A 17,506-nucleotide genomic window follows, 5' to 3' on the forward strand; every position below is an offset into this window, starting at 1 on the left:
ACACATAAATTTAAACAATTAAAAACATTAATTAAATAGTTAGTACAACAAAAATTATTTGAATAAATAATAAAAATATTTTATTAACACATAATTCACATAAAGAATGTAATCAATTAAACTTAAAAATAATAATACTAATATTTATTAAATTAATGCATGCGATTTAGTAGATTGAGTTTTAGGTACTACAATTCCTTCCCCCCTTAAAAGAAATTTCGTCCTCGAAATTCAAGACTTACTAACTAGGTTCGATACCTTAGACCAGATCAACACTAACATTTCTAACTTTGCACCAACATGAGTTGGCCCAAATCAGCTTTCGCTGCGCACTCTGATGCTTATTGATATCTGTACCATCAAAGATCTGACTAACTCTTATTATAATATAAAACTTACAATTCTTACATGTTCTGAAGTGGTCTTATTCTCAATGCACTACAAGAAAAACGGCCAAAGACAACGCTTTTTCCGCGTTGTTAATGTTCCCAAAAAAGCGTTTTCGTAGCCAGTGTTGTAAAAGACCACGCTCAAAGACAACGCAGAAAAAGCATTGTCGTTTCTGGAAAAGACAAAAAGCGTTGTCTTTGCTCAAAACGACAACGCTTTTTCCACGTTGTCTTTGTCACAAAAAAGCGTTGTTGTAGCCAATATTGTAAAAGGCCGCGGTCAAAGACAACGCTTAAAAAGCGTTTTCGTTTTGAGCAAAGACAACGCATAAAAAGCGTTGTCATATTTGAAAAAAACAACGTTTTTTAAGTGTTGTCTTTTTTAGTAACGACAACGCTTTTTCCACCTACGACAACGTTTAAAAAGCGTTGTCTTTTCTCAAATAAAAAACAAAAAAAAAAATTAATTCACAAATTTTCAATATTATCACTCAATATTCAAAATTTTTAAAAATTAAATCTAATATACAATATTTCAATATTATAAATCATTCAAATATAAAAAAAATCATTCAAATATAACAAATAATCGAACTCTTCATGTTCATCTCGGCCATGTCAAAGTTCCTGTCTTATCATTGCAATTGATAGTTGCTGATCTCATAGTTTCACAAGCTGAAATCCTACGCACCTGTAGATCAATTTGTATCAGCAATTTATTCAGAGTATATATATTCACGAAAAAATTTTAAATCATAAGAATTCTAAAGCATAAAAATTAAGCTTAGTTACAAAGTCGCAACATAAAAAAACCTAAATACAGAGTGCTTCAAAGTCACAACAAACATGGAACATAAGGAAGTTCCAGAACAGGGAAGAAGCCTGACAAATGTCAACCGAGAAGCCCCACACCTCATTGAGATCATATTGGCACAAGAGCCCAACAAAGAATGCAGTTTTATCACCAAGTAAAGATTTAAATAAATCATTATATACTGTAAAATATTTTCCAGTTGACTTCTACCAAAGGGATCAATATGTAATTCAAGAAAAATGGGCAAACATCAAACATTCAGTACAAGTTAATTGTGATGAGGATAAATGCGTGTCTGGACTATTATATATCACAGTAGTGTAAAAACTCGCAAGGCATAACATCACCACAAGCGAGGGATTTGTGCAATTAAATTTGTAATAGGAAACCCCTTGAGATGTATGAGAAAATATACATGCAGTAATAAAAAATTTATAACTGAGAGTTGTATATTTCTGGCGCTACCTCAAACCAACCTCCGAGAGGGAAGCATGCGTTCCTCTGTGGAGTCGGTCACAAGAACTAGGAGTATGAGTTCCTGGGAGATGCACTGGACCTTAAAAAAGTGATAAGTTTGCTAGTTGAGAAATTAAATTTTCCCAATGATTCCATCCTCATTCTTGTAGGTAATGCTGTGTTCCTTTACCTGGAATAAGCATATTTATACAGCACACACACTTTTAAATGAATGTTCTTTTGTATATAAAGAAATCAAACATGATTGCTATACAATGAATTATATACAACATTAATGAACATGCATGGAGGACTCCTGTCTAGAAGAGTATTATTATATAAGCGCATGTAAAATAAGAGAATAGGCATGAAGAAGGAGAGTTAACATAAATGAATGAATCACTGTATCTATACACGTACACAAACCCTTAATTAGATATTATTCACGATCCATCGGGGTTACATTACACTGCATATCTAAATTTATCTCTTGATAGATACCACTAAAACCACGTAATGTCTGTAATCCACGATCAGAAAGAATTCAAGAAAGCACCAATTTATTTAAAGCGTTGGAATACCTTCTCTATCATCTTGTGTTGCACATATTCCTTAGAGGGTCCCTCACGTGAGAATGCAAGGACCAGCTCAGATATTATTCCACCTTTGATAAAGTCGTTTAACTCTTCCTCGTAAATGAAGTCCTGTAGATTGCAACAGTTTCAAACTCTTACTATAAAAATAAATATTAATTATATTCAGGATTCACACCGATGTTAGGCGAGTTACTAACCATTTTGCGGTTCCTGCATCCAAAAAATAATACGGCAGGACCAAGTTCCGCTCCAGATTCCTTCAAAGCTAGTCTTTCCTGGGAAAAAATATTTTATTCACGGCCACTCATTCTTGACATGGGTCGCGAAAATAGGACATGGTATGTGTAATAACGAAACAAGTATACTCAAACCTGAAGGAAACCCCTGAACGGAGCCAATCATTATAATTGGTATTATAGAATCAGAGGGGAGTTTGAAATTAGAAGTCCGAACATAAATTGGTGCCCAACTGCAGTCATGGCTTTCTTCCAATGATACGGCATTCTGCGAATAAGGCCAATGCAAGCTCAGGTTTACAAATTCTAAACGAAAGAATCAAAAAAAGACTGCTTGTTATACCATTGGTCCATTTTAAATCTCAACTATCAAGATAAAACATTAATATGAGATTCAATTGGATAGATAACAAATACCTTCATCCATGTTGAGCAAACACCCTCGTGGATTCGTCCTGTAGGTGTTTTCTCGTAAACTAATGCACAAGTGACATGAATTCTAGATGGCGCAATCCTGAAGAAAACCAACAATTGATAATTAATATCCTAAAGCAAAAGCTAGTGAAAAATGGAATATAATACAAGTAAACGAGAGGTTGCTTGAATCGCAACAAATCTTTTCTTTTCTTTTCTTTTTTTAAACTTGAATCAGCGACATCTTGTTTCATCACCAGGAGTATAACATAATACTCAAAATGCAAAATTTATAAAGGCTTTACCAAAAATAAATGCAGATAACATTAATTCAGCAAGTGTCTCTACACTCTTGTTATTATCAAGACAACCATACAAAGGAGCATAACAAGAACTCACTTCGGAGAGGACGAGATTGAATAGAATCTGGTTTGAAGGCATGGAGCAACTGCCGCAAAGAAAACGCCAAGTGGAGGCTTGGCTGACGGGAATTCGGACATGACCTCGAGTAGGATTCTCTGATTTACAACAACCCATTGTGTATATTCCTCCTGAAGCAAAGAAAAAATGTTCATAAGAAAATTTGGCATGTAGTCATGTACTCGATTCGGATAGGAAATATGAGACTTCATTGATTACAAACCTTTCCAGCAGGGGATGAAAGATGTCTCAGTCGATCGGCATCACTTGGATCAGAGGCATAAGCGGCTAATGCAACCAAAGTAGACTGGAAAATATACGCGATAGTGCCTTAATGTCTGCCTATGTGAATCGCACATAAAATGCAAGACATAGGAATGAAGCATACCTTCTTAGGTGAGTTTAAAAGGTGTGCATATCGAGCTAGTTTCATTCTCAATGTGCAAGGCGGGAAGGGAGGTAGCAATGAACCTCCATTGAGCAGTGTTCCATCCTCTTTATCAGTGTGAAGTGAGAAGCATGTATCCGGTGGAAGATTTAGTAACCTCTCCGCTTCCATCACAGTTTCAATTGAATTTTCACAATATACACCAACATGATCACCTGTTTCATACCTGAGGGTGATATGTACACTAGAATAAGTACAAACTCTTGCATACTGCTTTAGAGTTAAAGGAAGCTAACAAGTAGCTGTGATAAAAACAAATAATATCCTGAACATTTATACGATACATAATATTGGACAGAAATTTACATAAGTCCAGTGCCAGATATGTCAAATTCCAAGTGAATGCACGAACGATCAGATGAGGCAGTGTGGAGCTCCTTCTTAAAAGCAACATTAGATCTTCAAGGATACAGCACTCTCCGGGCCGAAGTGACCTACATTTCTCAATAACTCACAATAAGAATGTCTTTCAAACTATTAAAGATTAATGATATTATTAACACGTATAGAAAAAAGAAATATAATTGTAGAGAATGCAACAACATAGTCTCTTCAAAGAGCACGGAACACTCACATAAAAAACTGGTAACACATTTCATAGGAAAACTTATGAAGGAAGATCAAGCACCTTGCATGCTTATATCTAACTATAAGACAAGAAAAAAAAATCAGCAAGGGATAACTCACCTTGGTCAGCAAGAATTTCATCCACCACTTTAGCAATCTGGCATCCAAACATAATAAAACAAAATGAGAATACCATCAATTAAATGAATACTTTAGTAATATGGCATCCAAACATAATTAAATGTATGTATATAAAGTGGATAGACCTTGTTAAAATGTTCATATTGTCTGTTCCCAAGACCGAATATACCATACTGTAGATTTTTAAGCCAGTCACCTCTATCATTTCCCTGCGCCGAAAAATCATAAACCAAGACTATAATTTCAAGCCAGAGAGAGAAATCCATGAAGATTAATTATTAATCGGATGTCAAGATGTTATACCTCTGTAAACCATTTGTAAAATCTTGCTGCATTGTCCGTAGGCTCACCGTCTCCATATATGCAAGTAACAAATCCTTGACTGTCACAATGAAATCATAAACCACATGATCTGGATTATGTCAGACACACAAATATTTTCACCATAACACAAAACTACATCTTTGATAAAGAACATATTTCAAGGCACATACGTGGCCAGGCAAAAGAATGCTATAGTTTCCTTATTGAATTTCTCCTCATATTCTTCATCATCGGCGGCATAATCATCGTACCATAACCAAAAAGATAAGCCTAGAACTAGTACTTCAACAATGAAAGTAAAAGGAAAATTCAAATAAAACCTTACCAAATCAACCACTCTAAACTTGGCCTTTTCATACCTGGCTTTTGCTTCTTCGGCAAGTGCTTGGACAACAAAATTCATAACCAAAACATCAAAATTTTAAATCTTATGCAAGTAAAAATTCATTTTTACCACAATTATATTTCTTTAAAAAGAAAATATTCTGAAAGGAGGCGGACCAGTCAATATACAATACAATTGAATCACACACAATCACCCTACACGCGTGCCAGAATTCCCATACCAATTTGTGCCCTTCATCTTGTTTCTAGCATTAACTGGACAATTCTTGGCCTCTTGTCAATGCAGATGTTAAGGTTCGGCCATTTACATCAAAACAATATTTTTGGGCACCTGACACTCATTAAAAACTCCAAGGATTTCATTTTATTAAGAGAAAATCCAGATGCAATCTCAATTAAATTTTTTATTTAACAATTAATTAAGTTCGAAAAAGTATCCCCATACAAAGTCTTTGGAGAAAGAATCCAAATGCGATTCAATACTTTTCATGCCTTTAGTCGGTATAAAGTAATCGGTGTTTCTACCTTGGCAAAGCCTTCAGCCGTGCAAGTCTGAGTCCCGAAAAAAATGGACACTTTCTTCTTTCCATCATCAACTTCATCCAGCTCAAGCACCGCCTTGGGCACAACCAGCTTCGGCATCTCCACCGCCTTCTTGCCTGATCCACCCACCCGCCGCCACAACAGCACCACGATACATCCAATCAGCACCGCCGCGAAGGTGGTGAGAACCATCATCAGCTCCCTGTTCTCCATCAGCAGCGGCACCAAGTCCGACGACCCATCAGAATTATCGGGTTTCCCGCCCTTTAAGATCGCCAATATAAAATCAAACGGCAAGAGCTTCTCCAACGTGGGTTCCATGTTTTCTCAACTGGGTCCCAGTTAGACTTTATCAATAAAGCAAAGAAAATCGAAAATCCAGAAATCAAATTTATACATTCAAGGGAGAAATACAGTAGTCGAGTTCTAAACATACCCTAGAGGCTCAAGACAGGCCGATATGAACATAGCGGGATCCTGAGTGAACGATGTAACCAACTGATGAATCTGTTGTTTTTCGCAGACTTGGAACAGCTTTTGAACCACAAAACTAAGGGATCGGTATTCACCTGTAGTGAAGATGCGAGGTGGGCTTACCGACGGCTCGAGCGAGAACATTGCGAGGTGTCAACCAATTCATCGTCGGAGTCACTTCAAAAATCGTTTGAAGAATCGAGCAAAAATCGAAGCCATAAATCGAGGTGGGATTTTGATTTGAAATAGAGAAAAAGGAGCTAAGGGATATGTCGGAAGAAGAAATCGCGATCGAGAGAAGGGATCTGAGATTTAGAAATCGCGATCGAGAGAAGGGGTCTGAGATTTGGGGATCTAATTGGCTAAGGAAATATTATTTATTTTATGTTTTCTTTTAAATAAAAATAATATTTTTTCTACAACACTTTTTAAAAAGTGTTGTTATACATGGGAAAAAAACGCTCATATACAACTTTTTTAAAAGCGTTGTCTTTGACCCCAAAAAAACGCTTATTCACAACGCTTTTTAAAATAAGCGTTGTCTTTGATGAACAAAAAAACATATAACGACAACGCTTTTCACTAAAAGCGTTGTCTTTTAAGTGTTGTGTTTGTGCATTTTTCTTGTAGTGATGAGATTTTATCACTCCTCAAATTTACTCTCGATCTAAATTTATCAACTTAAATACGTCATCCTGTCGCACTGATAAGTTCTACACCCTACAAATTCCTAGATATTTATGTCATTGCACAACCTACATTTTTCTAACCTTATATCCTACGTCGGAATTCCAATCAATAGAGCTCATATAACCAATAAATAATTTATGTCGACCTTACTTCTAACTTGAAAGCTTCCTAACAACGAAACTATGCTTAATGTCTAATCATCAGCTAAACTTAACTCATATAATATACAACTCGAGCTCTAAATAAATTCACAAGTTCACAACATAATTAGCAACTAACACTAAACTTTTCTAAATAGGATAGTTAAAAGAACTATACAATTCTAACTCCTTAGACCTCAAGATACGGGATAGATCTGACCCCATTTCTATAAATAAATAAATTTAATCCTTGAAAAGAAAATATAACCATAAAATCCACTGTTGTTCAGTCCTAAGGTATTAACTGATAACATATAGAATCCAAATAGGTGACTAAACAGATATCAATTATCCATTCTCCAACTTATACGTTCATCTCTAGCATCTTTGATTCTCCCAAAAGTCAAATTCTTAATTAAAATTTTCCAACAGATTTAAGCACATTTTCTATCCCAGACGCAACGACTAAGAAATCCATATTTACACCTCAAACCAAAATATACCACGAGCTATTATCCATTTATTGGATTAGATCGTCTCTAAGAACCAAATAATTCTTACATATCGCCTGAAGACATATCTCAAATCTCTAGTTCAATTTGATAGCAAGTTTGGAAAATCCAAAAATTCCCCAAATTATTATATGGTACAACCTGAATTCATATTTCAAGAACTTAGTACCTAATTAGGCACCTTGAAGAGTTTGTAACCCAATCGTATATGCTTCCTCAGTGTTCCTCTAGTACCTTAGTATTTCGCTAATGGCTAAATATACAACTTTTCCAGAAAACTACCTGAATATTCTATTCATCATTCCGTACCCATAATTGGTGCATTAGTCTTACCGGTCGACAATCACAAAATCATAGAATACAAATGTAAAGTACCCAAAAGTCTCTAGGGACAACTCTATTTCCTATCTCGTAACTGTTCACCCATTCAACTTACTAACTCTTAACGATCTTGTTTAAAATTGAAAAAACCCATTCAAATAATTCACTAACTAGCAGTCTACTCGCTAGAACTAAATAAAATTAGTAGTCGCCATTCCTCAGAACACAACGATAACTTAGGATTTTATCTTAGTACTAATACTAAATTCAAATGGCCTAAACACTTACTATGCGGCTACGAGCCAATTCTCTACACAAGAATTTGAAATAATAATTGAAATTATGATCCACCCAAATCCTCATCATGATGTATCATGAAAGGAAATAGACATACAAGTAATGCTGCTGAATATGAAATGAAATAATGCAAGCATTACAAACAAACAAGCTAAAAATAAAAATCTAGATAAGTGAAAACAACTCACTCATAATTCAATTCTAGGAGTTAATGAATAATAATGGAGGCTCCATGAATAATGAGTATGAGTCAACAAAATACAAATCTCGTGATCATTCATCCATGGGTAATGAAATCATGCTCAAACAATCCAAGCACAATTAAAAGCAATCGGCGTGACTTCGGTCGAGAGAAGTCCACACAAGTTAATAATCAAGGAAAACAATGGTCTCAAAATAAAATCAGATGTCAGCCACACAACATGAGTAGATTACCAAAAATAAAAAATTAATTTCACTCACATCAACATGTGGCTCTAGAACCGCAGGAAAAATTTCAAGAAGTCTGAAACATTAACAAGATTTTACTAAGAAGTTCAACCAATGCCAAAGTGACAGAATTCAACGCTAATTAATGTCATACAAATCCATAAATTCTCAAAGGAAGTGCAAAGAATGTTCGGATACTCAAAAGTATATGTTGCAACGGATTTGAGCACAAAAGGAGGAAAAAGGAAATAACGATCGGAATAATCGTTCACATAATTGAAAGGCTCATAGTAACCAATTTTCTATTATCCAAAAATCATATTTGCCCAAATAAAAAAAAAAAAACTCAAACTATCCAAAATAATATAATACCAAATTCGTATCCCAAGTCTTCACACGAGTTTCGATTCATAAGCTTAACTGACTAAACACACGCATAGAAAATTCCAAACAAACTATATACTTAGTTGTATCTGATTAGAATCCAGTATAAGAAAACTTACAATAATGGCACACAATTAATATCTCCAAATACGAAAGTTTAATGTTTCCCAACAAACTCCTACAATTTCATCAAAATTGTTAACACTACCTAATAACTCAAAAAATAACCACGTACTGTCTAAAACTGGAAGGAATATTGGTACACCAACTCCGTTTAACTTGGAACCGCATGCTATAAAAATAAACAGTCAAATGGTGCACTTTAAACTACTAGAAGAAATTTTTAAACGAAAATAAACACTGAGCTACACATTTAAATAAATTAAACATCTAGTTTTGAAAATATATTTTTTAAAATAAAAAGAAGACATCAAACATTTAAAGTATCAATTCAAGTATGACTAACACATAAAATTCATTAAACTTGCAGACTTTGAGGCGAGATTTCTCGAGTTTCTTGCAACAGGCAATAGGCACAACCCAAACCAGAACCATGCTCTGATACCAACTGAAACGACCCTAACCTCTACTTTAAATAATAATTAAATAAAATGCGGATTTTAAAAAATTTTCGGCATGACCTATCTATTTATATAATGACCCACCCGTCACAGACAGCAAATTTAAAATGCAACCAACAATACGAAATAAACTAGACCGAGAACTGAACGAGAACCGGAGAAAAAGATTCGACCTTCCAAACATCTATATATCATATACTTTGATACTTACTTGCCCAAAGACGATCAATAAATCTATACATTTACATTAATCCAAGTAATATAATAAAAGACTATAAAATGTTAAAATAAACTTTTGCGGAAGACTAGCATGGTCAGAGGGATGTGTCGTGCCCGCATCACAGCCCACTCGAAATTCCTGCCCCACAATCTCAATGATAACTTATACCTGCACCAAGTAGATGTAGTGATCCTAGGGGCCCAGCAAGAATATGAGGAAAATCGAGTACTACATAAATACATGCACACGCAGATTAAAAATAGCTTGTACTAAAAATATGATTTCTAAAAGAATGAAGTGAATATGAATGAAACATATGCATGGCTAAGTCGAACATGAGCAATGTAACTTAATAATCTGAACTTAAATATAGTCATAAATGATTTGAACTGAAACTGTGAACTTAGATCCTTGAATAGTGACTCTGTGATTTCGATCATAATCATGGCTGCAGTGCACTATGCCGCAAGGAGGTCAGGATAACACCCACCCCAATATTTCCATGTATTTTGTAAGGGAGGCCATGATAACTCTCAGCCCCACACGAACACATGCTAAGGTAAGGAAACCCATAATGATTTGGTAATGGAGGTCAAAACGTCTCCCAGCCCCACACATACACATTAATAAATGTAGTCACAATCATCTCACTTCGTTCGTAAAATACTTTCTTTTATTCATGAATATGAGACTTAGCATGCATATGTAAATATGACGTACATGTAAATATTTGAACGATAATCATGCAAATGACTCACATAAGGACGACCCAGATGGGGGTTTAGGAAACAAACCAAAGGATGGGAAAACTAAACCATAATGTAGCGGTTAAGGCAAATTGGAGCGTTCGCCCATAAAATATGTAACTTGCTAGATTCTTAATCAAAAAGGATTCCGCTCAAAACCACGACTCCATGAAACTTAGAACTAAGCCATGAAATCATCCTCATATTTTATTTCCTAAGCAATCATTTTATAAAAATTTATTTTCGGGCAGCAATCCTATGACTTCAAAATTCTGCAGCTATTCAATCATAAATCTAGAACTCGACCAACACTTTACCGAATTGATTCCCGCTTGAACCAACATAATCCCGACATCTAAGAAAAGTTCCAAACCCGAGCCCATAACAAAATTCCACTTTTAACCCTGTCTTAGTCATACATTTCCGGACAGCGCAGCCCATCACCAGAAATCTGCTCAAATCCTAACTCACTACCCTTCACATAACTTGGCCATTTGCCTCCCAAATTCCAAACCAATGAACAAGGACCATGACCAATACTTAGACTCACTCCAACCCCTAAAACCAACCCCCTTACAAGCCTATCTTAGCTCGAAAATCGGCCCTTGCCCAATACCTCAAAATCGATTCCTTCAACCACCCAAAACCGAGCAGCCCCTCTTCTCCAACTTTCTAGCTAACTTCAACACATCCTAAGCACTACCATGTGAGATACATTCTCACCCATGGTAGCCCCTAACCCACATACAAGCAACAAAACAGAAAATCGAAATGCACATGCTCAAAAATATTGAAAATTTCAAATTTAAGGGCATCAATGGAGACATCAATCAAAACCTTTAACTCAACTCATTTACATCAATAAAACATCATAATAGATCAACATAGGCATGAACATGGCTAATATAATTTTGAAAATTTCGAAATATACTCCCTAAAATCCAGAAAATTTGAGATACACACATAAAGGACAATCACATGACATAATAATCTACTTGGGGCCAAAAGAAAACAATAATCTTGCCTATTTTCGAAATGCTCAAGAAATGGAGATGGAACCAAGTGCTCGAGTGAGCTATGGCCGACGTGATGGAGCTGGAATGAGTTGAAGGGGACGGCCAACTGTTCGAGGAAACATCCAGGGAAGTTCCGACGTGGTGGTGGTCGACGGCAGCGATCGGGAAAGCTTGAGGAAGAAGAAGTCGTCGGCTTTGAAGAAGGGGAAGAGAAGGAGCATGGGATTTGGGTAAGATTTGAGTGTGAATTTTTAGGGGCTAGGGTTGTGTATATAGTTTAAGTGTGTAGGTGTGTGTAAGCATAGGTGTATGTATATAATTGTGAGTGCGTGAGTGTTAGGAGAAAATGTTCTACACACTTTTAAAAAGTTCTACACAAACTTAGCAACTTAGGAATATTAATTTAATTGCAATAAATAAAACACAAGCTTGAAAAATCAAGAATTAAACTCTTTAAATATTCTGATGTCCCGACAATGAGTAAAATATTTAAATAACAAACAAAGCGATTAAAAATAATTTTAAAAAAACTAGACAAACGTTTAAAAAATATTTAAATAAATACACAAGCGGAAATAAAAATATTTAAAATGATTTGGACAATTAAAAAAACATTTAAATAATTAATCTAGGCATTTAAAATAATTTAAAATAACTAACCGCTAAACTTGGGTTATTTAAAATAAATAAGTTGGACACTTGAAAATATTTAAAAAAATAAGCTAAACAGTTAAAATCATTTAAAAGAATAAACTAAACAATTAAAATTAAAATCATTTAAATATGCAAGCATAAACCTTTAAAATATTAAAGAAATTTAAATTGCACAATAAAATTATTTAGACACATAAATTTAAACAATTAAAAACATTAATTAAATAGTTAGTACAATAAAAATTATTTGAATAAATAATAAAAATATTTTATTAACACATAATTCACATAAAGAATTTAATCAATTAAACTTAAAAATAATAATCCTAATATTTATTAAATTTAATGCATGCGATTTAGTAGATTGGGTTTTAGGTACTACACTAACCCTTAATCATGTTTAACATATTATTATCTTAAAATGAAATCTGGGTTACTATATTCTCCCCACCCTTAGATATTTCGTCCATGAAATAAAATCTAAAGACAAATCAAGATAACAATATGAAACATCAAACCATGTTTTATTATAACAACTGTAATTACATCTTTACATGGTAATCAAAAGTACAAAGCAAACAACTCACGATATTCTGCTCGCATACGGCTCTCTGTTTCCCAAGTTGCTTCTTCGACACCTCGACGCTGCCACTGTACCATCACAAGTGGTATAGTCTTATTCCAAAGAATTTTCTCCTTCCTGTCTAGGATACGGAGTGGTCGTTTGACATACGATAGATCTGGCTCTAGCTGAACGTCAGTAGGCTGGATAATGTGTGACTCATCAGCTATGTACTGTCGAAGTAACGACACATGAAAAACATCATGTATACTGGAAAGATATGGCAGTAATGCCAAATGATAAGCAACATTTTCAATCTTTTCCAGTATCTGTAAAGGCCCAATGAAATGGGGTGACAACTTGCCTTTCAGACCAAACCTCATCACCTTTCTGAAAGGTGACACTCGCAAGAACACATATTCACTAGGCTCAAACTGAAGTGGTCTACAATGAATATTAGCATAACTGGCTTGTCTATCTTGAGCAGCTTTAATCCTCCTCTTGATCAAATCTACCTTTTCTACAATCTGTTGCACCAACTCGGGACCCTCAACTTGTCGTTCTCCTATCTCATCCCAGAATAACGAAGTACGACATCGTCGACCATACAATGCCTCTAAAGGTGTCATATCAATACTACGATGATAACTGTTATTGTAGGCAAAATCGATCAAAGGTAACTGATCCTGCCAAGACAAACCAAAATCTATGATAAAAGAACGCAACATATCTTCAAGAGTACGTATCGTCTGTTCCGACTGATCATCAGTCTCCGGATGATATCAGTGCTCAAACTCAGAGTGGTACCCAACGCGTGTTAAAAACTACCCCAGAAACGTGAGGTAAATCGCAGGTCTCTATCACTGACTATGTTTACCGGAATCCCATGCAATCGCACTATCTCCTGGATGTATAAACGTGTCATGCGATCATAAGAATACTCCCGGTTGTAAGGAATGAAATGTGCTGATTTTGTCAAATGGTCAACAACGACCCAGATAGCATCACACTGACGTTAAGTCACGGGCAAGTGGGTAACAAAATCCATAGTCACGTGCTCCCACTTCCATTCGGGAATCTCAAAATTCTGCAGTAATCCACCTGGTCGTCGGTGTTCAGCCTTGACTTGTTGACAGACAAGACATCTAAAAACAAATTCATACACAGTTCGCTTCATTCCCTTTCACCAAAATCTAGTTCGCAAGTCCTTATACATTTTCATGCTTCCAGGATGAACTAATAATCAGCTCCTGTGAGCTTGAGATAGAATATAATTACTGAGCTCCGCATCATCAGGTACAACCACTCGATTCGATAAGCACAATAAACCATCTGCCTGATAATGGAATCCAGATGTATTAACCCCATTGGCTGTGAGCCTCTCTAATCCGAGAGTACAATGCTGGCTCAGATAAAATAGTATACAACCGAATCCCATTTCTTCCTTTTTTATGCTTGAGCGTAAAAACTCAGTGAACAACATTCCTGAAACATATGAGATAAATCACTAGTCTGAAGTGCAGAAAGTCTAATCTGCCGAATCAAGGCATAAACAGTAGGATTAGCAGAACCTAGATGATACTTAATTTAACAATCATAATCTTTCAGTAAATTCATTCAGCGTCTCTGTTGCATATTCAACTCCGCCTGAGTTAATAAATATTTCAGACTCTTGTGATCCATAAATATCTCAAATTTCTCGCCATAAAAATAATGCCTCCAAATCTTGAGCGCAAATACAATGGCGGCTAACTCGAGATCATGCACTGGATAATTCACCTCATGCGTCTTCAACTTCCTAGAATCATAGGCGATAACATGTCTGCGCTGTGTCAAAACACATCCTAACCCCTGACCAGAGGCATCAGTGTAGACAATATAACCTCCTGATCCAGAAGGTAGATCTAGCACAGGTGCAGTAGTAAGACGTCTACGCAGCTCATGAAATGACTCCTCACAATCCAAGGACCATATGAAGGCAACATCTTTCAGTGTAAGTTGAGTTAAAGGCCTAGCCAACTGTGCAAAATTATCGATGAACCAACAGTAATAACCAGCTAGACCCAAGAAACTTCGAATCTCAGCAACCGTCGTCAAACGAGACGAGTTCAGCACTGCCTCTATCTTACTTGGATCCACAGATATTCCTTCACTTGAAATCACATGACCGAGAAATACTATCCGATCAAGCCAAAACTCGCACTTGCTCAATTTCGCATACAACTACTTCTCTCGTAACATATCCAATACAATTCTCAGATGTTGTGCATGCTCATCCTTGTCATGAGAATAGACAAGAATATCATCAATGAATACGATGACGAATCTATCCAGATATTCTCGAAATACCTGATTCATCAGATTCATAAAGACTACCGATGCATTCGTCAAATCGAATGGCATCACCAGAAATTCATAATGCCCGTATCTGGTCCTAAAAGCAGTCTTTGAAATATCTGAGTCTCGTACCCTCATCTGATTGTATCCAGATCTCAGATATATCTTGGAGTAGACAGAAGTACCTTGTAATTGATCAAAAATATCATCAATTCGCGGCAAAGGATACTTATTCTTGATGGTGACACGATTCAACTGCCTGTAGTCAATTCATAATCGCATCGATCCATCCTTCTTCTTGACGAACAAAACAAGTGCTCCCCACGGAGAAACACTCAGACGAATATATCCCTTATGAAGCAGATCCTGCAACTGATGTTTCAATTCCCTCATCTCTGGCGGTGCCAAACGATAAGGTGCTCGGGATATAGGCGTTGTTCCTGGTACTAGATCAATACCAAATTCAACCTCTCGAACCGGAGGAAAACCAGGAATCTCCTCAGGGAATACATCAGGAAACTCGCTGACAACCGATAACTGATCAATACTCGGACAACTCATGGACATATAAACTGAAACGATCCTAACTCTATAATTAATAAATAAATATGCGAATTTTTTTTTTTTTTATATACATACTAAATAAAATATGTACATATATGCACAGAATAAAAATATTTAAAAATAAATAAATAAATAAATAACTCACATAAAAATGCATTCCTTAATAAAATAAATATCTGAGTCAAATATTGAATTAAAATACTGCATAAATAAAGGATTAAAGTTTGCATGCACTGAAAATATTTAAGTAAAATATTTCAAACCCAACCACTGAAAAATACTTAAAAATGTGTAACATGCTGACATATTCAAAAACATGCAACGTGACTCAGACATCTATCACGGTCACGGGGATCACTGCCAGTCTGCTCATACGTCCTCGCCTCCGGTGGGTACTACATCCTCCTCTACGTACTCACCTGCACCATACCAGTGTAGTGAGCCTAGAGGCCCAACATGCTAACATAACAAGGGTTTAAAATAATTTAAATCAATTTACTACTAATATATAACATATACATGAATGAGCATGCTTAAAAAAATATCATAACATATCATAACTTAAATTAACTTAAATATCATAATACATAAATATTGTTGAGCAAATTATTTTCTAACATCGCATGGTTGTATCAGTAGTGTAACCTTAAATCATACATTAAATACTGATCAGCGTGGAAACCAACGTACGTGGCGGTGACGAATCACCTCTTAAATTGGCAGTAAACTGCCCTTCAATAGTTCACATATGGGGACGAATCCCCCTTAAATTGTCACACTACTTCAACTTCCAACATAAAATATTTTCTTTTGCTCAACCTTAAACATTTAATTATGCATAAAATTATTTCATGAATGCATGTACTTAAATAAAAATGTGTGTCCTTCATATATATTTAATTTAATTTCTTACTATCATATAAATATTAAAATAACTTCAATGCATAAAATAATTAAATATATATTCAGGACACATGCAAATTTCTCATTGATTGTACTGGACTGCTGGTCCTAACACTCAAGCCCAATTTCTTAAATCTGGCCCATTAACACTGAGACTGGCCCATTAACATACTTAAGCCCAATAAAATTGTTCTAAGCCCAAATAAATTTATTAAAGCCCATTAAAACATTCTAGGCCCAATAACAACTTAACCTGGCCCAATGAGCCCAAAAACCCAAAGACTGGCCCAATAACTTTCATGGGCTCAAAAGCCCATAAAATTAATGGAATAACTTAATTAAAATTTTAAAAGCCCAAATAAAATTATTTGGGAGTCCAAATAATTTTATTTCTAATTAATTGGCCCAAAAACCAATTAATTCCTAAAATACTTTAAAATTAAAAAGACTCGAGCCCGGCCCACAAAACCCGGACCCGGACCAACCTAACCCGACCCACTAACCTACTGACCCGACCCAGGCCTCAACCACCCGACCCGGCTCCTTTCTAACCCTAAAACCCAAAACCCAATTCCCCCCCCTCACCCGTGCAGCCGCAGCCGCGGGCAGCAGCCCTTCTAGGGCTGCTGCCGCCCTGCTCCAGCCGCCCTGGCCGGAGCCCCGCCGCCCAGACGTAGCCCACATCTGGGCGGTATGAACCTAGCCACCGAACCACTCCCATGCAGCCAAGGACACCGAGCCGCAGCCTCCTTCCCTGCAACCCTAAACCTGCGCACAGCCTCCCTCAGCCGATGCAGCTACTGTCCAGCCCTCCCTTGGCTCGATCCACCTGACCAAGACCGACTCTAGGGACCCTAAGGCACCCTATAACCCTTGGACCAGCAGCTAGAACCACCATGGCTAAAAGAAACGTGAATATGACCAATAACAACCCAATAATCAAGCACATACCTCATCACCAATTCGTTTTCTGAAATTTTAAT

At 36.1% G+C, this 17,506-nt stretch overlaps 1 protein-coding gene across 1 annotated transcript; it reads right to left on the reverse strand.

Annotated features, from left to right (window-relative positions):
* Positions 1–1,792: 1,792 nt before the first annotated feature.
* Positions 1,793–6,014, reverse strand: LOC140894615 (NADPH--cytochrome P450 reductase-like). The gene is made up of 14 exons (XM_073303178.1): positions 5,676–6,014; positions 5,165–5,189; positions 4,976–5,087; positions 4,785–4,863; positions 4,607–4,690; positions 4,461–4,497; positions 3,714–3,928; positions 3,549–3,632; positions 3,305–3,456; positions 2,909–3,005; positions 2,613–2,759; positions 2,453–2,530; positions 2,241–2,363; positions 1,793–1,849 (listed from the first exon to the last, which is right to left on the reverse strand). The coding sequence occupies exons 1-14, from the start codon at positions 6,012–6,014 to the stop codon at positions 1,793–1,795; spliced, it is 1,629 nt and encodes a 542-aa protein (XP_073159279.1).
* Between the last annotated feature and the right edge of the window lie 11,492 nt (positions 6,015–17,506).

Source organism: Henckelia pumila, chromosome 1, assembly GCF_033568475.1.
Source record: "Henckelia pumila isolate YLH828 chromosome 1, ASM3356847v2, whole genome shotgun sequence".
NCBI lineage: Eukaryota > Viridiplantae > Streptophyta > Magnoliopsida > Lamiales > Gesneriaceae > Henckelia > Henckelia pumila.